This window comes from Schistocerca americana, chromosome 2 (assembly GCF_021461395.2).
Source record: "Schistocerca americana isolate TAMUIC-IGC-003095 chromosome 2, iqSchAmer2.1, whole genome shotgun sequence".
NCBI classification, from domain to species: Eukaryota; Metazoa; Arthropoda; class Insecta; order Orthoptera; family Acrididae; genus Schistocerca; species Schistocerca americana.
In genome coordinates, this window is record NC_060120.1 from 311,366,644 (window position 1) to 311,390,740 (window position 24,097).

The following is a 24,097-nucleotide window of genomic DNA, read 5'->3' on the forward strand; positions in this document are numbered from 1 at the left end:
CCTACATCCTTCTGCATCTGCTTAGTGTATTGATCTCTTGGTCTCCCTCTACGATTTTTACCCTCCACGCTGCCCTCCAATGCTAAATTTGTGATCCCTTGATGCCTCAAAACATGTCCTACCAACCGATCCCTTCTTCTAATCAAGTTGTGCCACAAACATCTCTTCTCCCCAATCCTATTCAATACCTCCTCATTAGTTACGCGATCTACCCACCTTATCTTCAGCATTCTTCTGTAGCACCACATTTCGAAAGCTTCTATTCTCTTCTTGTCCAAACTGGTTATCGTCCATGTTTCACTTCCATACATGGCTACAGTCCATACAAATACTTTCAGAAATGACTTCCTGACACTTAAATCTATACTCGATGTTAACAAATTTGTCTTCTTCAGAAACGATTTCCTTGCCATTGCCAGTCTACATTTTATATCCTCTCTACTTCGACCATCCTCAGTTATTTTGCTCCCTAAATAGCAAAACTCCTTTACTACTTTAAGTGTCTCATTTCCTAATCTAATCCCCTCAGCATCACCCGATTTAATTTGACTACATTCCATTATCCTCGTTTTGCTTTTGTTGATGTTCATCTTATATCCTCCTTTCAAGACACTGTCCATTCCGTTCAACTGCTCTTCCAAGTCCTTTGCTGTCTCTGACAGAATTACAATGTCATCGGCGAACCTCAAAGTTTTTACTTCTTCTCCATGAATTTTAATACCTACTCCGAATTTTTCTTTTGTTTCCTTTACTGCTTGCTCAATATACAGATTGAATAACATCGGGGAGAGGCTACAACCCTGTCTCACTCCCTTCCCAACCACTGCTTCCCTTTCATGCCCCTCGACTCTTATAACTGCCATCTGGTTTCTGTACAAATTGTAAATAGCCTTTCGCTCCCTGTATTTTACCCCTGCCACCTTCATAATTTGAAAGAGAGTATTCCAGTTAACGTTGTCAAAAGCTTTCTGTAAGTCTACAAATGCTAGAAACGTAGGTTTGACTTTTCTTAATCTTTCTTCTAAGATACGTCGTAAGGTTAGTATTGCCTCACGTGTTCCATCATTTCTATGGAATCCAAACTGATCTTCCCCAAGGTCCGCTTCTACCAGTTTTTCCATTCGTCTGTAAAGAATTTGCGTTAGTATTTTGCAGCTGTGACTTATTAAACTGATAGTTCAGTAATTTTCTCATCTGTCAACACCTGCTTTCTTTGGGATTGGAATTATTATATTCTTCTTGAAGTCTGTGGGTATTTCGCCTGTCTCATACATCTTGCTCACCAGATGGTAGAGTTTTGTCATGACTGGCTCTCCCAAGGCCATCAGTAGTTCTAATGGAATGTTGTCTACTCCCGGGGCCTTGTTTTGACTCAGGTCTTTCAGTACTCTGTCAAACTCTTCACGCAGTATCTTATCTCCCATTTCATCTTCATCTACATCCTCTTCCATTTCCATAATATTGTCCTCAAGTACATCACCCTTGTATAAACCCTCTATATACTCCTTCCACCTTTCTGCCTTCCCTTCTTTGCTTAGAACTGGGTTGCCATCTGAGCTCTTGATATTCATACAAGTGGTTCTCTTCTCTCCAAAGGTCTCTCTAATTTTCCTGTAGGCAGTATCTATCTTACCCCTAGTGAGACAAGCCTCCACATCCTTACATTTGTCCTCTAGCCATCCCTGCTTAGCCATTTTGCACTTCCTGTCGATCTCATATTTGAGACGTTTGTATTCCTTTTTGCCTGCTTCATTTACTGCATTTTTATATTTTCTCCATTCATCAATTAAATTCAATATTTCTTCTGTTACCCAAGGATTTCTACTAGCCCTCGTCTTTTTACCTACTTGATCCTCTGCTGCCTTCACTACTTCATCCCTCAGAGCTACCCATTCTTCTTCTACTGTATTTCTTTCCCCCATTCCTGTCAATTGTTCCCTTGTGCTCTCCCTGAAACTCTGTACAACCTCTGGTTCTTTCAGTTTATCCAGGTCCCACCTCCTTAAAATCTTACTTTTTTGCAGTTTCTTCAGTTTTATTTTACAGTTCATAACCAATAGATTGCGATCAGAGCCCACATCTGCCCCTGGAAATGTCTTACAATTTAAAACCTGGTTCCTAAATCTCTGTCTTACCATTATATAATCTATCTGATACCTTTTAGTATCTCCAGGATTCTTCCATGTATACAACCTTTTTTTATGATTCTTGAACCAAGTGTTAGCTATGATTAAGTTATGCTCTGCGCAAAATTCTACAAGGCGGCTTCCTCTTTCGTTTCTTCCCCCCAATCCATATTCACCTACTATGTTTCCTTCTCTCCCTTTTCCTACTGACGAATTCCAGTCACCCATGACTATTAAATTTTTGTCTCCCTTCACTACCTGAATAATTTCTTTTATCTCGTCATACATTTCATCAATTTCTTCATCATCTGCAGAGCTAGTTGGCATATAAACTTGTACTACTGTAGTAGGCATGGGCTTTGTGTCTATCTTGGCCACAATAATGCATTCACTATGCTGTTTGTAGTAGCTACCCAGCACTCCTATTTTTTTATTCATTATTAAACCTACTCCTGCATTACCCCTATTTGATTTTGTATTTATAGCCCTGTAATCACCTGACCAAAAGTCTTGTTCCTCCTGCCACCGAACTTCACCAATTCCCACTATATCTAACTATAACCTATCCATTTCCCTTTTTAAATTTTCTAACCTACCTGCCCGATTAAGGGATCTGACATTCCACGCTCCGATCCGTAGAATGCCAGTTTTCTTTCTCCTGATAACTACGTCCTCTTGAGTAGTCCCCGTCCGGAGATCCGAATGGGGGACTATTTTACCTCCGGAATATTTTACCCAAGAGGACGTCCTCTTGAGTAGTCCCCGCCCGGAGATCCGAATGGGGGACTATTTTCCCTCCGGAATGAACCAGCAAACACTTCAAGACAGATGCAAACTACTTAACATCTGAAATAAGTGACAGTTCAACACGAAAAGTAGTCTACTTCGCATATTTTCATACACTTATGTCGTATGGTATTATTTTTTGGGGTAATTCTTCTGATTTAAAAAGGGTATTTTTGGCTCAAAAACGGGCTGTTCGAGCTATATGTGGAGCAAGTACGAGAACCTCTTGTTGACCCCTATTCAATAGTCTGGGGATTCTGACATTGCCCGTACAGTATATATTTTTTTAAATGTCGTTTGTTGTTAGCAATATTAGCCTATTTCCAAGAGTTAGCAGCTTTCACTCAGTTAATACTAGGCAGAAATCAAATCTGCATGTGGAATGCACTTCCTTGACTCTTGTGCAGAAAGGAGTGCAGTATTCTGCTGCATCCATTTTCAATAAGCTACCACAAGAACTTAAAAATCTTAGCAGTAGCCCAAACTCTTTTATGTCTAAACTGAAGTTTCCTCATGGCTCCCTCCTTCTATTCTGTCGAGGAGCTCCTGGAAGAGCTAAAAAATTAAGCAAATTCCAGTGTTACATTGTTGATTTTCTTTATTTAAACTTACGACTTGTCGCCTGAATATTTTTTAATATTTCATTTTATCTATTTCTACTATCGTGTTAGAATTTCATGTATTGACTTGTTCCATGACCATGGAGACTTCTCCTTAATTTGGTCCCACAGAACAATAACAAGGGGACTCTGCATACTCATCATCACTCAGTTCATCCAAGTTTATGGTAGATGGGCAGAAATGAAAGTGTTACAAGTGGAAGCTCCACATGCTAAATGTTTAAGGGGAAAAAAAAGGCATTTTTGGTGCTGGTCAGATGAGGCATTAGCCGTTTATGTTAGTGTAGATTCCAGACAGCAGTTGGACCAGCAGCAAGAGTCAAACAGTAATCCAAGGGGTGTGAGTTTGAGTCCCTATGTGGAAACCTTTTTTTAATATTCAGTTTTTAAGTTACAACACAAATAATTTGAAATAATGCTCAGTATATCGTATTTATGAATATTTTCGTAAAAGAAAACACAAAGGACAATTTGCGATTGCAAGTAAATTTCCATAAAGGAATTTAACGTGTACATGAGGACTTCGTATATGACTTTAGAATACTTTTATTGTTCTACGGTTGACAATTCACACATGCCAAGGTAATAGTCATCATAGAAATTTGGAAATCAGTAATTTTCTTGGCATCATGCAGACATTATAAACACTGTATTTACACAATTACATGAGTGTTTTAAAGCTTCTATAGAAAAACAAACGTGGTTGATATTCATAAAAGGTTCCCTATCATCACACAGTTTGACAGCAAATCATGTGTAATGCATCGTTTTGCCAAATACTGGCAAGAATAGCTGTTGATGTACAGTGGAATGTATTTCGACACAGTCTTCTCTAAATGTGCTTTCTTTTTTCCTCTTGATGAGATAAGAGTAATTTTGAAGCTTTTCCATAAAATTCTTTAACTGATGATAAAATTGGACATTGCAGGGTTGCACTTAGTGGAGTACATTTGAGGAGGAATCACTTTAATAGTGCAAGATGCCAATCCTTCATCTTGAAAAACCTCATCATGTTTTCTCTTGCCACTAGTCAATTTCAGAAGAAATTTGTTCTCATACAAATAGGGTTTAAGCACATCAAATACACTATATTGATTCTTGTCTTGGTTTATTTCCAGTGTAAGTGACATAAAAATGGAAAATTAAAAAAAAAAAAAAAAAAAAAAAAAAAAAAAAAGTTTTGCATAGGAGCTCAATCCCACGACCCTCAGATTACCATTTGCACTCTTTCTGCTTCAGCAACTACTGCCTGGAGTCTACACTAACATAAATGACTCATGCTTCATCCGACCTGTGCCAAAAATACTATTTTTTCTAAACACTTGGAGCTCCCACCTCTGTCACTTTTATTTGTGAGCAAGCCCTGGATATACCATAAATTTGGACAAAATTGATGATGATGAGTAGGTGTGGTCCCCTTGTTAGGAACTTTCAAGAACTAACTTTAAATGATGATTCTTAGAATGTACAACCACCCGCTACATATCACTCCCTTAGGGGTCTTGACGACAAGCTTAGACTTATTACAATGCTCACAGAGTCGTTTAAGAAGTTACTCTTCTCTCACTCCATATGTGAATGCTACAGTGCTACTGCATAGTAGCTAAGAGTATGGGTGCAGATGTAGACTGAAAATCTGTGGGCTGTTTTGAGAAGACAATAAGAGGTGAACTACACTCATGCTCATAAATTAAGGATAATGCTGATACATGATGAAACAACGCTCTGGCGGGCGGTTTGTGGGTTTAAATCACCTCGGGGTACGACCATGCGATACATTCGACCTCCAGTCGTCGCACGGTGGCGCTGGCTGCAGTCCACATACGCAGAGGTGTGTTGGTGCATGTCAGAGTACGGTGCAGCGAGTAAGTGTGCAGACATTTTCAGATGTGCTAATGGTGACTGCGTGTTGAAAATGGCTCAAAGAACACATATTGATAATGTTATGAGGGGTAGAATACTAGGGCGACTGAAGGCTGGTCAAATAGAGCAGGTCGTAGCACAGGCCCTCTGTGTGCCACAAAGTGTGATCTCAAGATTATGGCAACGATTCCAGCAGACAGGAAACATGTCCAGGCGCTACAGTACGGGACGTACACAGTGTACAACACCACAAGAAGACCGATATCTCACTATCGGTGCCCGCAGACGGCCACGGAGTACTGCAGGTAACCTCGCTCAGGACCTTACCACGGCCACTGGAACAATTGTCTCCAGACACACAGTCTACAGACGACTGAACAGTTTATTCACCCAGAGATGTGCAAAGTGCATTGCACTGACCCCTGGTCACAGGAGAGCCCTTAAAGCCTGGTGTCAAGAACACAGTACATAAAGCCTGGTGTCAAGAACACAGTACATGGTCATTAGAACAGTGGGCCCAGGTTATGTTCACGGACGAGTCCAGGTATAGTCTGAACAGTGATTCTCACCGGGTTTACATCTGGCGTGAACCAGGAACCAGATACCAACCCCTTAGTGTCCTTGAAAGGGGGGCTGTATTGAGGCCGTGGTTTGATGGTGTGGGGTGGGATTATGGTTGGTGCATGTACACCCCTGCATGCCTTTGACAGAGGAACTGTAACAGGTCAGGTGTATCGGGACGTCATTTTGCACCAGTATGTCCGCCTTTTCAGGGGTTCAATGGGTCCCACCTTCCTCCTGATGGATGATAATGCACGGCCCCACCAAGCTGCCATCGTGAAGGAATACCTTCAAACAGAAGATATCAGGTGAATGGAGTGGCCTGCCTGTTCCCCAGACCTAAACCCCATTGAGCACGTCTGGGATGCTCTCGGTCGATGTATCGCTGCAAGTCTTCAAACCCCTATGACACTTCAGGAGCTCCGATAGGCACTGGTGCAAGAACGGGAGGCTATACCCCAGCAGCTGCTCGACTACCTGTTCCAGAGTATGCCAACACCTTTTGTGGCCTGTTTACATGTGCATGGTGATCATATCCCATACTGATGTCGGGGTACATGCGCAGGAAACAGTGACGTTTTGTAGCACATGTGTTTTGGGATGGTTTTCTCAACATATCACCAATACTGTGGACTTGCAGATCTGTGTCGCGTGTGTTCCCTATCTGTCTATGCTATTAGAGCCAGTTTTCTGTAGTGCCGTGTTGTGTGGCACCACGTTCTGCAATTGTCCTTAATTTATGAGCATGAGTTTAGTTTCCAACTAGCCAAAACTGGTTTAAGGGTTGAGTCATCAGGAAACCGTGAGAAACTCAAATTAATGAGATTTACTGTCAAATCACTTCCCTTATTTGGTGAGAATAGTGATGTGTGAAGTATGAATACTCAAAAAATACCGTATGTTAAGAACAAACAAAATTTGGTAAGTAAATATGAATGATGTCAAATGGCTTGTTAATGTTTCTGACTGAGTTATTTGATTAATTTTCCTTTGCCATTGACGAAAATGTTTCTCATTTTTGTAGTTACAAAAGCTACTGTTGATGGACCCAACAAAGAGGATAACATCTGAGCAGGCTATGCAGGATGCCTATTTTCAGGAGGAGCCACTTCATACAGCTGAGTGAGTGCTCTAAACTGTTTCAAATGCCATTTTCTTTTATTTAATTACCTTCAAGTGTCATGTGTGATTCTTTACTTAATTTATCAAATACTGTTCACATTATGGTTAATGTTCGTAGTTAGTAATGTGTATGTACAGCAGACTATTTGATTGCTCATGTTCTTGAGTGCATTTTGAAGTTAAATTTCTGTATAAAAACTGCCAAGCATAAATGTCCATGTTACATGCCTTGGCGGCCAGACTGTGATCATGTACGTGTGTGAGTTGCATATGGATGTGCATGCAAGTGTGTGTGTGTGTGTGTGTGTGTGTGTGTGTGTGTGTGTGTATATTATTCCACCCTGGATTTTCCATTGTTTGATACTCAGATATTCAAACCATCTTGTACATATCAGTGCTAATTTGTGGATGTTTTCTTGTATTTATATAGTTCGTTCTCTCTCATAGTTTATTAGATATTAAGCCAACAGTCCGCCGCTCATGGTCTAGTGGCTAGCGTTGCTACCTCTGGATCACAGGGTCCCAGGTTCAATTCCCGTCTGGGTCAGGGATTTTTCTCCACCCGAGGACTGGGTGTTTGTGTTGCCCTCATAATCTCGCCATAATTCGGCAAGTGGCGAGATTGGGACTAAAAAGAATGGGAACTTGTATGGTCACTGATGACCTCGATGTTGAGTGCTCCACAAACCATCATCATGATTAAGCCAACAGCATTGTGAACCACCATCTTTCCTTTGGAGATATTCATTTGCCCTTGGGAGAAATTCTAAACTGATTAGTGAGTACTGCAAAGGTGGTGCGTCTTGTTACGTTCCTTTCTTTCTCAAGAACTGGGTGACAGTTACCCAAACATGAAAAGAACTTGATGCATGACTGTGTAGCTTTCAGGATGATTTATGCAGACATAAGCAAGAAGAAAATAGGTAAAGATAAAGAAGGATTCTATTGATGCTAGAAAGAAAATTGTTCAAATGATAGACACATGTGATCCTAGACTGTAATGAGAACTCTAAAGAGCAGATTTTAGTGTTTGTTTATTCTTCTAGTTTATATTTTGCATGTGTCCCAACTTGCTCCACAGCCATGTAATGTTCTCTTTTGCTGGAGTCTACTTGTTCTTTCTCAGTTAGTTCAGACTGCTTTGTTTGTATTTTATGAGATTTCATACAGTTTTCACACAGTTTGATATGGATAGTGGTGTGCTTGTTATGTGCGGACACAAGGGTAATTGCCTGCTCTCTGTAAACAGCTGGAAGCTGTGTTGGCCGCAGTCAGCATGCTTCTTGCTATTGCTCAAAGCTGTGATGACATTGCGGCACTGGAAACGAGACCTTTGGTTCCACTGGAATCCGTTGGTGACCTGTTTGTCACTGCAACTTCTGAAACACATCTGACTGGTCTGTCCTCGGTCAAGAGTGAGTGGCGGACATTAGTGGGTTTGTGCATCACTCTGCGGAAGATGAAAGAGGGAAGTGGGTGCGTGGTTGCTCCTTTTAACTTAGCATCAGGTATGATCAGTGTCTGATTTTCCTATGCAGTCCAGACCGTGCAGGTATGCTGATCATTGGGAGCTTCAGTGTTAGGCAGATAATGGAGCCAGTCTGGAAAATAGTGGACAGTTTGGGAAAGAATGCCATTGTGCACTCGGTATGTTTGCTGGGAATTCCCGTCCAGTACTTGGAGGAGCCTGTATCACTGGCTGTCAAGCACACTTGCTGCAGATGGCTGCAAATCTTGGCTTATGTTGGCACAGTGCTTGGGTTTTGAGACCATTCTCCGTTCCTGCAGTCGATGGCTAATTTTGTGAAGACGGCCATCATCAGACACAGAGTGCTCGCTAAGCTCAGTATTTGTAGATTGTACCCAGGGGTGATTGTGGTCCTTTGTTTTGGAGCTGAGTGGAAGATCAAAACTGGAGACTCAGGTGATGCTGGTACAGTATTGGATGCAAATTTCTTGACCTCCGCTGTTGGGTGGAAAGTTTTAGGGTCCCTCTTAATTGGCCAAGCATGCACTGCATGAAGCCAACAGCCTTGCCGCAGTGGTAGCACCGGTCCTCGTCAGATCACAAAGTTAAGTGCTGTCGGGCTGGGCTAGCACTTGGATGAGTGACCGTCCGGTCTGCAGCGCTGTTGGCAAATGGGGTGCACTCAGACCTTGTGAGACAAACTGAGGAGCTACATGATTGAGAAGTAGCGGCTCCATTATCGTAAACTGACATACAGCCTGGAGAACGGTATGCTGACCACATGCCCCTCCATGTCCGCATCCAGTGAGGCCTATGGGCTGAGTATGACATGGTGGGTGATCGGTACCTTTGGGCCTTCCAAGATCTGTTGGAACAGAGTTTAGTTTTATGCATTACATTTAGGAAGGGGCTTCTAGGGTAGTGGAGTATGTGTTGCATGAACATGGAGGCTTTTTACATTAGAGAACCATCCCCGCCACCTCCCTTGAATTCAAAGATGAATTGTTGCCAAAATCGAAAGTACATCAGCTACAGTATTCTCAGAGAATTCTGGTCCCCACAGATCAGGAACAGAAAAGGTTCATATGATATTAGTAAACTGCAGGAGCACCCATAGTAAGGTCCTGGAATTTGTTTCTCTTATTGAAGGTTATAATGCCTAAGTAGTATTAGGGACAGAAAGTTGGTGGAAATCAGAAGTGAATAGCAATGAAATCCTTAAATTAAAATTGGAATTTTTATTGTATGGATAGGTTAGTCACCAACAATGGTAACACATTTATTTCGGTAAAGAATTTGATAATATATACTGAGGTTATCACAGATTCCAAATGTGAATTAATATAGGTGAAGAAACTGGATGCTTTTCTAGACCACTTTTGTCAGGAGCTGTAGTGGTAGAGCACTTGTTGTAATAAGGGTGACTTCAACTTGCCAGATTGGGAGAGTCATGCTATCAAAACTGGTGCCAGAGACAGAGATTTGCAGGACATTATTCTGAATGTCTTGTCTGAAAAGTACTTTGAGCAGATGGTTAGAGAACCAACTTGTGAAAGTAACATTGTAAAGCTCCTAGGAACAAACAGACCTGAATTTCTTGAATCAGTTAACGTAGAAGATGGTATCAGTGACCATAAGGCTGTGACAGTATCTGTGACTACGGTTATTACAAGAAATGTTAAAAAAAAAGTAAGAAAATATTTTGGCTAAGCTGGAGCACAAATGGAGAAAATTCAAAACCATCCTGCAGTATGCCTTTGGCAAGTGTGTTCCAAGCAAGGTCTTCAAGGGCTAGGAAAGCCCTCACCATGTTTTAATAGTTGTGTTAGAAAACTGCTGTGTAAACAAAGAGAGCTTCAGTGCAGATTCAAGAGAATCAAAAGATAATTGACAAATGAAACCTGAATGAAGCAAAAATGAGCATAAGGAGAGCAGTGGGAGAAGCATTCGATGACTTTGAAAGTAAATTTATGTCAACTGATCCGAGTGAAAACTGTAAGAGGTTTTGGTCTTACATAAAATCAATAACTGGTTCGAAATCATCTTTTCAGTCATTCAGTGACCACAATGGAACCATAATGGAAAATGACAGAGAGCAGGCTGAAATACTGTATTTAGTCTTTAAAAATTGTTTCACAGCAGATGATCGTAGTACAGTCCCTCTTTTCAGTCATTGTACGAACTTCAAAATGGCAGATATAGAGATAACTTGACCATGGAATAGAAAAACAGCTACAATCCCTTTGTAGTGGAAAAATATCAGGACCAGATAAGATACCTGTAAGATTCTACAGAAATTGTGTGAAAGAACTTACTCTCCTTCTAACAGGAGTTTATTATCGATTGATGGAGCAACAAAGGGTACCTAGCGACTGGAAAAAAGCACAGATCAATCTCGTTTTAATAGTTGTGTTAGAAAACTGCTGTGTAAACAAAGAGAGCTTCAGTGCAGATTCAAGAGAATCAAAAGATAATTGACAAATAAAACCTGAATGAAGCAAAAATGAGCATAAGGAGAGCAGTGGGAGAAGCATTCGATGACTTTGAAAGTAAATTTATGTCAACTGATGCGAGTGAAAACTGTAAGAGGTTTTGGTCTTACATAAAATCAATAACTGGTTCGAAATCATCTTTTCAGTCATTCAGTGACCCCAATGGAACCATAATGGAAAATGACAGAGAGCAGGCTGAAATACTGTATTTAGTCTTTAAAAATTGTTTCACAGCAGATGATCGTAGTACAGTCCCTCTTTTCAGTCATTGTACGAACTTCATAATGGCAGATATAGAGATAACTTGACCATGGAATAGAAAAACAGCTACAATCCCTTTGTAGTGGAAAAATATCAGGACCAGATAAGATACCTGTAAGATTCTACAGAAATTGTGTGAAAGAATTTACTCTCCTTCTAATAGGAGTTTATTATCGATTGATGGAGCAACAAAGGGTACCTAGTGACTGGAAAAAAGCACAGATCAATCTCGTTTGCAGAAAGGGTCATATGATACACGCTCATACTTATAATCTTACACTGTTGACATCAGTCTGTTGTAGAATTATGCAACATGTTTTATGACATTTTGCAGGACCTACAGAGGATTCATGAATGGTGCAGGAACTAGCAGTTGACCCAGAATGTTAATAAATGTAGGAAATATGCAGTTCATCCACTAAGGAAGTGGCTTGCAATTGATTATGAGTATTGTTCATCTTCTCTGGGATCATTACCAAGTAGTAGTGGTGGGCGTATTTTGTCACAGCATCACTGAGTATACATGAGAATGTTACCGAGATGCTCAATAAACTCCAGTGGCAGATGTTACAATAGAGGTGTTGTATGTCACGGAGAGGTTCACTCTCGAAATTTCTAGAGAGTACTTTCCAGGAAGAATCAGACAACATGTTAGTCCCTCCCTCTTTTGTCGTGCAAAATGACCACAACAAGAAAATTCAAGAAATTAGAGCTAATACAGAGGTTACCTTACCGATAATCATTCTTTCCACATGTCATTTGTGAATGAAAAGGGAAGGGTTGGATCAGTCTGCAGTGCCAGGAAGCAGCACGCTCCACCACGCACCGTTAGGTGGCTTGCAGACTATTGATGCAGTTGTAAATGTAGAAGTGGAATGTTGCCAACTTTGCTTTCAAGTGGGGGGAGTGCAATTTCTTTTTACTGCTTTCTTTAACAGCCCATCCTCATTTTCATTTTTGTATTATCAGAGGAATCTTGTATTGAAGGTTATACATATAAGGACGAGAATGACAATAACAAAACAAAATTGTGTAGGGAGAAAACTAGTTTATCACACATCCTCAGCCACACACTGACATTTTTGAATAGGTAGTCATTATTCAATTACTGAACAAAAGAGAACACCAACATCTGTAATACATTATCAGATTATAAGACTTCAGAGAATTGCTCATGAATTCTGACATTGAACTATTTGCATTTAGCAACTAAATTCTGCAATCAATGAAAATACTCTGGGCATGTAATTTCAGACACCTCTCCATGCAATATGTAGTTGGGTGAGCAAACTTTTACATAAGATCCAGATTCCCCAAAATCTAACAGCAAGCATTGGATGTTTACAGGCTGACTGTAATTCGTAGACCATAGGAGTGAATACAGCTTCTGCTGAAATGCATCTATGTGCGAGTGCATTAATATGGTGATGAATCCTACAGACTATGAAACAAAATAAAAGAGACACAAATTTTGAAAATTATAACTGAATAATTACCTCGCAGCAGTGTGATCCAAATCCCCAAGTGGTCATCCAGATTTAGGTTGTCTGTGATTTTCCTAAATAGTTTAAGGTGAATGCAAGCGGTGTGGTTCCTTTGAAAGGATACAGCCAGTTACCCACACTATCCATCCCAATCGGAGTTTGTGCTGTATCTCTAATGGCCTCATTGCTGACAGGATGTTAAACCCAAATCTTCCATTCTTCTTACTTCAAAACAGTGCAGTGTTGCAGAAATGTTGCCATCAGTGTGAGAAAACTGTTGGGCTACAATAAGAAATGATTAAATGAATGGGGGGGGGGGGGGGGCGCTACATGGATAAAACTTATAAAGACAGAGTCAAGCAAATAGTTATAAAAAGAACAACTAAAAATGTAATGCTGAAAAACTTCATCATATTTTTTTGGCAATGTACTGCATTAACCCATTAGTGCCCAAATAAACTTTTTTTTAAATTTATTACTTTTACCACGTTTGTTACATTGAAAAAGAAGTATTTAATTTAATCTATCATACCAAATATGTAATGCTAAGCAGTGTTGAGAGCAAAACATAAATTTATATGAAAAAGTTACACATTTTTGTACTGAATGAAATAAGTTAAAAATGAGTACAAATTACAAATAAAAAAAAGTATAACAAATTACTTGATATGACAACCAATGAAATATTCAACACAGTGTCCCACATTACATTTTTTTGCTTGGGTACAAGCTGATGTCATACAGTTTATTCCAACACATCATCTTGTTTTGAGTTTTTTTCACAATCAGATGGTTCATTCCATCAGTCTGCAGCTCATCTGCTAACAGTACTGGAGTGCAGTGTTCGTCCAAGTCCTTTTGGTACCGTCGCATAACTCCCCAAGTATAACTGCACAATTTATCTTTGAAAATTTATATGACATTATATTTCCACTGTTGTGGTAGAGTATCCAGGCACTGTGTACAGTGGTATCCAATAACTAACTGAAAAGAGGCCAGTACTATATTTTATGGACTGTAAGAGACACTTTAATTTTGAAGCAATTTTTTTTAAGGAAAGAACATTTTTACCATTTTTGTTATTAGACTGCAGAGCCAAACTAAAAAAATTCTTAGTTTATAAAACTGAATTGACCTTTAAAATCCCTGAAACTTGTCATCTAAATTTTCTTCTTCTTCTTCTTCTTCTTCTTCCTCCTCCTCCTCCTCCTCCTCCTCCTCTTCCACTTTGTTATCACCGTTGTCCTCTTCATATATAAGATGATCCTCACTGCCATCAAGAGTGTTACATACATCACAATTCTTGAAAGATTTAACAGTAATGTCTTCTCTTACTCTAGAACATGACTGTTTTATCCACTGACACACTTATTTGATTGTAGGTCACTTTAAAGCTTCCTTTCGTGTGAATTCATGTTGTGTTTCATCCATCATCCATTTGTTCCATTCTCTCTGATATACACTTTAAATGGTTGATTTATCGAGACATCAAGAGGTTCCAATTGTAAAGTAAGTCCTCCTGCAATAACAGAAAGCTCTGTATTTCCCTGTCTCAGTTTCTCTTTCACAGAATTTTTCAAATGACTACCAAACTGATCTAGCATAAGAACAGAACTCTTTTCCAATAAAGTACCTTTCCTTCTCTCCTGCACTCTTTTAATCCATAATTTCGTACCTCCCATGTCCATCCAACTCTTGTCATGTACGTGAACAACACCATCTGGTGATATTTCAAAAGGTTTTGGCATTGTTTTACATTTGAAAGTTATCATTGAATTAAGTTTAGTACCATCAGCACAACATGAAAGGAAACCAGCGTAGTGCAATTTTTCTTGTCCACTTCTTTTTATAGTTACAGTTTTAGCATTTTTCATGGCAACAGTTCTGTTATTCAGCACATCAAATGTCAGAGAAGTTTTGTCCATATTCGCTATTTGTCTTAATTCCATAGTGGTTTTCTTTCGATGTTGAATAATAAAGCAATGGAAAGATAATATTTTCTCTTCATACTCTTTTGACATTTTCTAAGGTATTTTGGTTTTGGTTCACATGCTAAGTCCATGTCACTTCATAAACCTGTAGTACCAACTAACTCCATCATTAAAGTCTGTTAAGTTCCACTGTTTGCACTAGCTTACTAGTGTGTTTTTGAATAATTTTTGTATCAATTCCAGTGCCATTTTGACGATGTCCTTGACTCCATTTCAATACACCACTATCTAGTTTTGGCCATTTTGCATTCAGTTCTGTATTTGCACATTTAGTCTTCCTCATTTTTTTCAGTTCTTCTTTACTTTTTTTCTGTTGGTGGAGGACCAAATTACCACTCAGCAGTTCTGTTTCCATGTTCTTCTGCATATACATTACTTTCAATTTATAGCCCACATCATATGAATATCTTTTATTTTTTTCTATTACGAAACTAGCAACTAATAAAAATATTGCACTGTTCCCAATAACACAAATGACTTTGAATTCAAGTTCACTGGCACCATAGACTGCAGTGACACATCGTAGGCTAGTCAATGTTCTCAGTTTGTGATGGCACGGCAGGAGAGAACAAGCTTGTTAATCCCTGCAACTCATGTTGTTTTCATCAGTGCACTGCTGCTGCCAGTTGAATCCGATGTTGCCAGATAGAGATAGACTTCCATGGCTGTGGCACCTAATATGTGTCCATTTTTAAGAGTGGCAGGAATTTTAAAGCAAATATAGGTAATTATTACATTAATCTCGAGTATAAGATGCACCTGAATTTTGAAGGCAATTTTTTGAAGAAAAAAGTGTCTCTTATAGTCTGTCAAATATGGTACCATTTCCTCTTATGGGTATTTATCCTGTTCTGTTTGTCGTTTTTAGCCATTCAGTCAGTTCTACCCAGTATGCTTGCATTCAGTCAGGATAGAGTGTCAAGAAACTTCAGTGTGTTTCCTTGACTGCTGAGAATACCTTTTAAGATTAGTTACTGGGTTTTCATACCATTCGTATTTGGTGCTGCAGAAACAATGGAATTGTCATGCCATTCGTACAGCAACAGACCACTTTTTTCTTTTGTAAGGCAGAATGAGTGGTACCTCTTTCATCTTGCCATATTTCCTCTTTTGGAAGAGAGGAGTTTTGGGGGATACAGTTTTCTCTCAAAGTCCCAGTGCCCTTGAAACCTTATTCGCCACAAAAAAGTTAACAAATCAAGACTTATAGAAAAATTGTCAAAACTGAGGTAAGAATTATTAAAAGTGCTTTTATTAGTTGTTGGCATTACTTTTATGTGACACTGAAAATGTAGTATGTGTCCCTGACATTCAAATAATGTTGCGTAAGTGTCAATAAATGACATGTGTGATTGTTTGTTTATTAAGGAACAAATGATAAAATATTTTGATTATTATGCATACCCAAAATCCATGATGTGAAGAGATTCTAGTCATTGAAAAAATGTTTAAATTCATTTGTGAATTGTTTCCAGTAGTATGGTGTGCTTTTAATTACTACTAACAGAAAACAAAGAATGGATATTTAACAATCCTTAAATAGCCATAGCAGGGTTATAGAAGTTCACTGTGGTCCAAAACTTCAGGAAAAGTTCAGTCCTAAATGTAAAGCTGGGCTGTAATGTGTTAGTACTAATTCAGTGTCAGTTTTCTGTTGTGTGCATTTCAGGAAAAGTTCAGTCCTAAATGTAAAGCTGGGCTGTAATGTGTTAGTACTAATTCAGTGTCAGTTTTCTGTTGTGTGCATTTGTATCTGCAGAAGAAAACACTTTGGATGAGGTTAAAAATGAAAGCGGCAGTTTTCACAAGCAAGAAACATTTTTTTTGTTTTTCTAGTAGTTTTTGGGTGTGTAGCCACATCCTGTTGACATTCTGCCATGATATTTTGGCCCAGAGACATCCAGCCATCTTCAGGTGAGTGAGCAACTACCAAAGAGCCCAGGTGCATTCATGGTATTTATGCCGAATTCAAGCATGCGAAATATTCTGGCATCTTCTGGTGCATGCGTCAGGTGATGATGACATGTGTGGGACAGCCATGTTGTGTGTGCTGCCTTTGGTAGTGAAAGTGAGAGATGATCTAATCATTGATTATCGAATGACCCCGTCGCATGCACATATGCTGAAAGATGCAAGCACGAGATTTGGTATAAATAGCGGGAAAGTACCTAGGCTCTTCAGTACTTGTCTACTCATCTGAAGATGGCTGGATATCTCTGGGCTGAAATATAGTGGCAGAATGTCAACGAGATCTGCCCACACACCTGAAAATAATTAGAAGAAGAAATATGCCAGGAAAATTTCAGAAGTTGTAACTTTTTGTTTATTTCTTTCTTATCACATAAGTATGTGGGGTGAATACTGTGTTTAGATAATGTTGTTATCTTATGTTTAGTGTGTTTGCTGGCTGTGCAATTCCATATCCAAAGAGGGAATTCTTGACTGATGATGACAACGAGGATAAGTCAGACAACAAGGCTCGACAGAATCAGCCGCCCAATGTAAGTAGAGTCTCTTGCGTGGGCTTGCCATGTATGTTCCTTGCTTCTGGGTTTATTGTGAAACAATAATTGTGTGAGAGTTCAGCAATTTGTATAACACTCATGTTATTCTTAATTCAGCTTCAATAAATGTGATGACATATGCGTCTTTAATTTTTATTTCATGTTTGTTGCTGAGTAACACGTACATGTTAGTTCATACATCAGTCATCATTGTATTTTTCATCTCCAGTTTGTAGGAAGTGACTGAGTGACGTGTCACAAGAGAATGGTGGTTCAAATTCTTGTCTTGCCATCCAGGTTTATCATTTCCTTGGTTTCCCTAAATTGCTCAAAGCAAATAGAAGGATCGTTCTTTTGAAAATGATGTGCCCAATTTCCTTTTCTGTCCTCCTACAACCCACAAATAAAACAGTGAAGCCATGTTGTTTAGAGCAATAAACAAATGAGTTTCATTTCTTGTTATCCTATCGTCGTCATACTTTTTTCATATTGCTATGTGAATCCTCTTCTCCATAATCCTACACCCACTTTTTGCAGACATATTTTCCTTTGCCCTCCTTAAACATCAATACAGTCCTTCTAAATGTCCAGGAACATCACCATGATTTTTTTAAAAGTATTTGCAATCCATACTCATTATTGTTGCTAAAAAAATATAATCTTTTTTTGTTTAGTTGTTTATTGACCAATGGTGATCTTCACATGACAGTGCTCATTTGTGTTCCTGTCAGTCAGTACATATTATAATTTTGCAGCACCTACAAAAATATAAAAGTAAATGGTATCACCCCTAAATGTCAATTTTTCATCTTAGTAAATCCAGCTTTGTGTAGAACTTGAAAAGAATTCTAACATTCTCTGATACTTTGTTGAACTTACATGATTTCAGCTCCTTTTCATTACTATTGAATATTGTGCCATCTAAATTTTGCCAAAGTAGAAAAAAATGAATGGGATAAGATATTTCAATTTTTCTCTGTGAGGAAATGTTTGAAGACAGAATTCACTTGATCTATCATTTCAGTTTTATATATTTTTATTATCTGCAAGTGTGTGGGCACTAATTTTTGTTCTACTGGCGATCTTCACATTGGACAAAATTTTTAGGCTCTGGGGAGAGTTTATGTGGTTATATATTAACAGTGTGTTTCTGGGTGTTCTGCCAAGTTGTTGCTTCCATTTTATGCACAAATTTTGATGATGAACAACCCAGCTGTCTTCTTTAGGTGCTGTGAGTTTTGCTGGACTTCAAGCAGTCTGCAGACTGTTGTTGGTCTCACACCACTATTTAAAGCCCGGTTCAGTTCCCACCATACACTATGCCTTTTGATGGTCTTTTGTTTTCCAGAGCTTGCATTGATATTCCATAAAACACAGATTCTCTTACTGTTTTCCAATCTGGTGAATATGATAACTGGTGAGATTTTAATATATTGAGTGCTGGACCCCAAGCATTATTTAAATTGAAGCTGCCATTCCTGTTTATTAGGTTTTCTGACATGCTTATTTTGATAGACTCCTTAGTTATGCTGTCCCAGAAACCTGGCATTTGCACCACGATACTGGTCTCATTGTATCTCAAGATTATATTTGAGGTAGTGCTCAGTGACAGCTGATTTGCTCGGTTGTTTTGGTCGGGTATGTCACTGATGTTCCTTGCATCTCCTCTTGACTGTTCTGATTGTCTGCCCCAGTAAGACGTGCCACATTTGCATAGAATGCGATACATGCCCAGGTGTTGGAGACCTGGATCATCTTTAACATTACAAAGAATACCTTTTTATATTGGATGAAGGGAGCAAAATAACACTGGAGGGCATGTTCCCGTAGGAATCTGTCCAATCTTTTCAGATATTGGGCCAGCATAATGTAGATAAGTGATATTTGGCTTCTCCCACTTGGACTCAGTATCAACGTCTTTCTCAGGTACACCTAACAGTGGAACTCAGTGTCTGAAGAAGACGGCTCAGTTGGTCATCGAAATACTGTGTATAAAATGGAAACAACAACTTGGCAAAACACACAGAAGCCCACTAATCAGTCACTCCAAGAAAACCTGATAGACGAAAATATATTGTTGTAATTATTGCTGAAGGCTTTGCACAGTGTCCATTTGTTAGCCAGGCATGTAATGTATACCCATTAGAAGATATGTCATTGGTTGTACCTGTTGTGCAGTAAAGACTGCTTCTGAAGAAACTACTTGAATTGTTTGTACACTGAGGGATGTTTCTGCCCACGATCATTTTTTCATGAGCAAATTAATTTTGAGTGCTGTACTATGGTGGTCCCACGCCACATACTATAATGATCAGATCTGATCATTTCCAGCAGTGAACAATGTCTTAATAAAATCTAAGCTGAACACATCTTGTCAACTAATTAAAGAAGATTAAGATGATGAACTCAGTAGAGATGGAGCCAAGCTCAGTTTGGGGAATTACGAGTAGGGAGATCAGCCATGTTCTTATTGCAGAAACCATCGATTTAGTGAAACTGCAGGAAACATAAATCTAGACGGTCGGACACAGATTTGAACTGCCTTACTCCTAAATGTGAATCCAGTGTCTTATCCACTGTGACATGTTGCTCACTTGCATCAGCAAATTAAAATCTGGTACTATTATCTAAGTACATGAGGTTGACAATACAGTTTCTGGGTCCTTAATGACTGTTTTTGACTTTTACAATGTCCTTAGGCTTACAAGTCTCTAGCTTTAACACTTTTCTCCCATCCTCCTAAAAAGAAGGCACCCCTTCCTTTGAAAGCCTGCAAAATGCCAATTTTGTCTTCCTAAGCGGTTCTGTGTGCTGCTACTTGACAAAGATTATTCTCCTTCCACATTATAAATATTTTTGTGTGGCTTCATAGGTTTACATCTTTAGCATAACAAATGTTAATGTGATACCAGCTGTTATGAAACCTGATACAATATTTTGTATATATGATGTATCTGGATGTTAATTGGAGTCACTAACATAACTAGTAAACACAAAGGATTCATTAACGCAATGATGACAGCGCACAGCACAGTTCCACATGTCAGTGAAGCTGATGTGAAAAAGCTATCGCTTGGTATATGAAACACCCTGGCTGTTGTATACTTAAAGTGGAGCATTGAACAATCTGTTACCAGGTCATCTTCAGCAGTGTTAAAGAATACACGTCAGTGTTCCAGTCATAGTACAGGTGAATAGCAATCAGTCAGAGGTCAGCGTGTTGACTTGGCGTTGTCCAGGAAGTGGAGTCAATGGCGAATGTGCCGCCTCCTTGCTGTACGGTTGTTTTATAGCCCATACAAGCATGGGCGAGTTATCATGTGATGTTGCTTATCAGTAGTCTCTTTCTCTAGTGCTGCTCATACTATGAACGGGAAACACTCTTCATAGTGTCCCTTGGCCATGCAGTATCGCTATCTGGTGTACTCTTGTTGTGTATGCTGTAGCCGTGGAGACTTGCATATACATCATGTTCTGTTTAGAGCAAACATAGCACAGGGTTACATAGTTACCTTAAAGGGCATTAAACACTCGAGTCAGGTACCAAAGTAGCTGTGCAAGGAATGGACACAAGAATGTTTTAGATTCCAGTCACTATAAACAGTGCTGCAGAGGCCTTCAAAATGCACATTCCAGACTCCAGGGAATATGTGTAGTTGGTAAAAATAGTAAGATATTGGTAATCAAGAGTAAAAAAGTGCACAAGTTGCAAAAAGACCATACGCCATCACTGACAAGATGATTTGGGATGGAGCTCAATCTTGGGTTGGACAAGTATAGAGAAGAAAATCAGCACAGTCTTTTCAAATGAACCATTCTGTTATTTGCCATAAGTGATGTAAGAAAACAACCGAAAACATAAATTTGAATGGCTGTGTGAGTGTTTGAACCTCACTCCTGCTGAATGCGAGTCCACCGCCATGCCACCTCACTGTGCACTAGAGTTTGAAACACCATTGGAAATATATGGAGTTCACATAATAATCAATTATGGGAGTTGGTTAGTAGCAGAAACTGATGGTAGTGGAATCTTTCCGATAAAAAACGATTCAAGGGGATGGAAGGTGATGTATTCACAGCATTGCATGTATACAGTTATCAAGAAAAGAATAGAAGTTGTAATTTCATTAAGCTGTCAACTTCTACACTAACTTCTAGATGTAACTGAGAATGTTGTGGAAAGCCTTAATACACTAATACCTACATTCCCACAAGGAACCAGAAGAGTTGAACGAGATTTTAACCATCCCCCAATATATTCATTAAATGTATAAACAAGACATTTCCTCATTCCTCAGACAGGAGATAGAATCATTCAATTTGGACAAGAAATATGTAGTGCTATCATGGATCAGTTTCAAGCAAATGCTGATAAAAAAAGCCAGAAAAGCTAGGTTGTTCAGTTTATTGTTCTTGAACTCAGAGCTGTTTTTGGGATACCATATGAAAGCTGCCTGAAATTGTGAAGATGATATTGAGCACATGTCAGAATGCAAGGGAAATAAAAAAAAAAGGTTCTTGTAAGAGCCACTGAGACCCTGGTTTGTGAAAATGGTGCAGAAGGCAACATGAGGAAGGGTGTCACTATTGAGAGACCAGCAGTAGATATTTTTTAAGTATCATTTATATATAAAAAAGATTATACTTACAATTTGAACTCTCATTTCTTTTTTAAGTTGGAAAAGAATTTATATATTGTTCCCTGAGGTACTGAATACAGAAGTGAGAATTTCATATTATAAAACATTAATATAGTGTCAAGACACGATTTTTTAAGGAGTTATAAGCAGAAACGAAGAAAGTTTGAAAAAAAAGATTTGCATAAGGTTATTTTGCCGAAAGGTGGTGTGTAGTGAGCTGAGGGCTTTTTGGAGACAGCATGAAATATTGTCATTGTGTGAACCTTGAAGCAGCAACACAAGTGTAATGAAATAAGTGAATCACCTCTGGTGTAAGGCATAAGTTTGCAGTAACTTGAAGATACGTGACACTAGTGTAATAACATGCTGAACTGACACCAGTTAAATTGGAAATGTAATAATCCTTTATTTCCTCTTGATTTCCCAGTCATTACATCTGTTGTGGTTTTGCCTTTGATTAGCAGTTTCCCAGTCATTTTCCTTGTATTTTTTCCCTCATAAATGATAAGCCATTATTTTGTTCTAAGTAATTTCTGAAGGAGATAAGATGCTTTTTCCAGTGCATGAGAGTTTGTCTTGGTGTTACATGTTCTCTATATTCCTGATAAATGGAATTGTAAGTAATAAGATTTGCAGAAAAATATTCAGTGAAGCATGTACCAGAAGAGGGCTTGGTAAATTTGCTTATGACAGCTTTGAAGGGAAGAATTGAGGAGATACCAGAACATGGGAAAAGTTGATTGAGCAAAAAACAGACGGGATTCCGCATTAAAATGATCAATTCTCACCACTGTCTGAGAGAATGAAATGAAAATAGAAACAAAAACTGCATGTTTGAAACTGAAGCTTGCTAACAAGCATAAATTATACCCTTCTTAAAAAAATATAAAACTTTATATTTGTGTGTCTTTATTGTGTTCTGTAATTGTGATGCTTGGAAAAATGTATTTTTAAGAAAGAGAGGTGGTGCCTCTAATGTGCTCATATATGAAGGATTCTCTTCAGGGCAACCAAGGTGGTGGAGGAGACCAAGGCAATCACAACCACCACAATGGCCATGGGCCAAGTGCAAAACGTGTACGTCTTCAGCAGCCAGGTGCAGGAGGGCTCTCAGCTCAGCAGCAACAGCAGCAACAACAGCAACAGCAGCAAGCCCAACAGCAGCAACAACAACAAGCACAGCAGCAGCAGGCACAGCAACAACAGGCAGATTTTCATCAGCAGCAACAGCAACAGCAACAACAGCAAGCAGCAGCAGCTGCAGTCGCTGCTGCTGCCATGATATATACATCCACTGCAAACACACAACCGCAAGCATCGTTCCAACGTTTCTGACTGGCAGCAATATTGCCTTGTGAATGACTGTTGAGTGCCAAAAATTGGTGCTATTTTTTAATGCCATGATTCATTGAATAGACTGATGATAGTGCACAAACCATTGTGTTGATGTCTGTCGTTCAGGACTGCAGGTGACTTTCAGCACCAACATTTTTACTGAATGCGTAAACGCTACAAACGCGCTCTTGAGAGACACAAACTTATAGGTTGCTGACAGGACATACAAGGCACCCACCACTCACATAAAGTGCTCTTATGAAGGGAAATGACTTTTAACTAAATGATCATTTAAAAATACTGTACATGTGACGGGTATGTCTTACACAAGTGCAATAAAAGTTTACATCTAAATTCAGTTCCATGTTATTGATTTCTCATGTACATTTCTCAGCATGCATACCATGTTATCTTTTAATTATTAATGTACATTGCAAATATACGTAAAGATGATACACTGAACAACAATATTCTAAGTGCACGAGGATGGAGAAAGACCACCATAAATATCTAACCTGCAACTGCTGCTGAATTTCAATATCTTTAGGGTCTTTTTTTTTTTTTTTTAAAAAAAAAGAGAGGGAACTGATAAAAGAGCAAAAGAGGAGTGATAACACAAATTGGAGTAGACATACGACTTTTATTACTTTGGTCTATCGTGTGCCGGAATGCAGTGTAAAAGGTTCTCCACCCCGATCCCCTACCTCTCCCCACTCCCTGTACATCAGCTTAGGAGGAGGAACCTTTGTGTCTGAAAGCTCACTTTTAATGCCTGCTGTTAAAGACTGACATTAAGTTTTGGTGCACATGGTCTCCTTTGTCTATGTTTACGTTAACATATCTT

The 24,097-nt window shown here is 39.0% G+C and overlaps 1 protein-coding gene across 1 annotated transcript in view; it reads left to right on the forward strand.

The window, feature by feature from the left end:
- Window positions 1–23,607, forward strand: part of LOC124595368 (cyclin-dependent kinase 8) — a 59,932-nt gene extending 36,325 nt beyond the window's left edge. Inside the window, exons 8-10 of the mRNA XM_047134086.1 lie at window positions 6,981–7,078; window positions 17,170–17,275; window positions 22,924–23,607. Coding sequence (XP_046990042.1) covers window positions 6,981–7,078; window positions 17,170–17,275; window positions 22,924–23,253 — 534 coding nt within the window. The 3' untranslated portion in view covers window positions 23,254–23,607. The remainder of the gene's footprint in view (window positions 1–6,980; window positions 7,079–17,169; window positions 17,276–22,923) is intronic.
- Window positions 23,608–24,097: the final 490 nt, after the last annotated feature.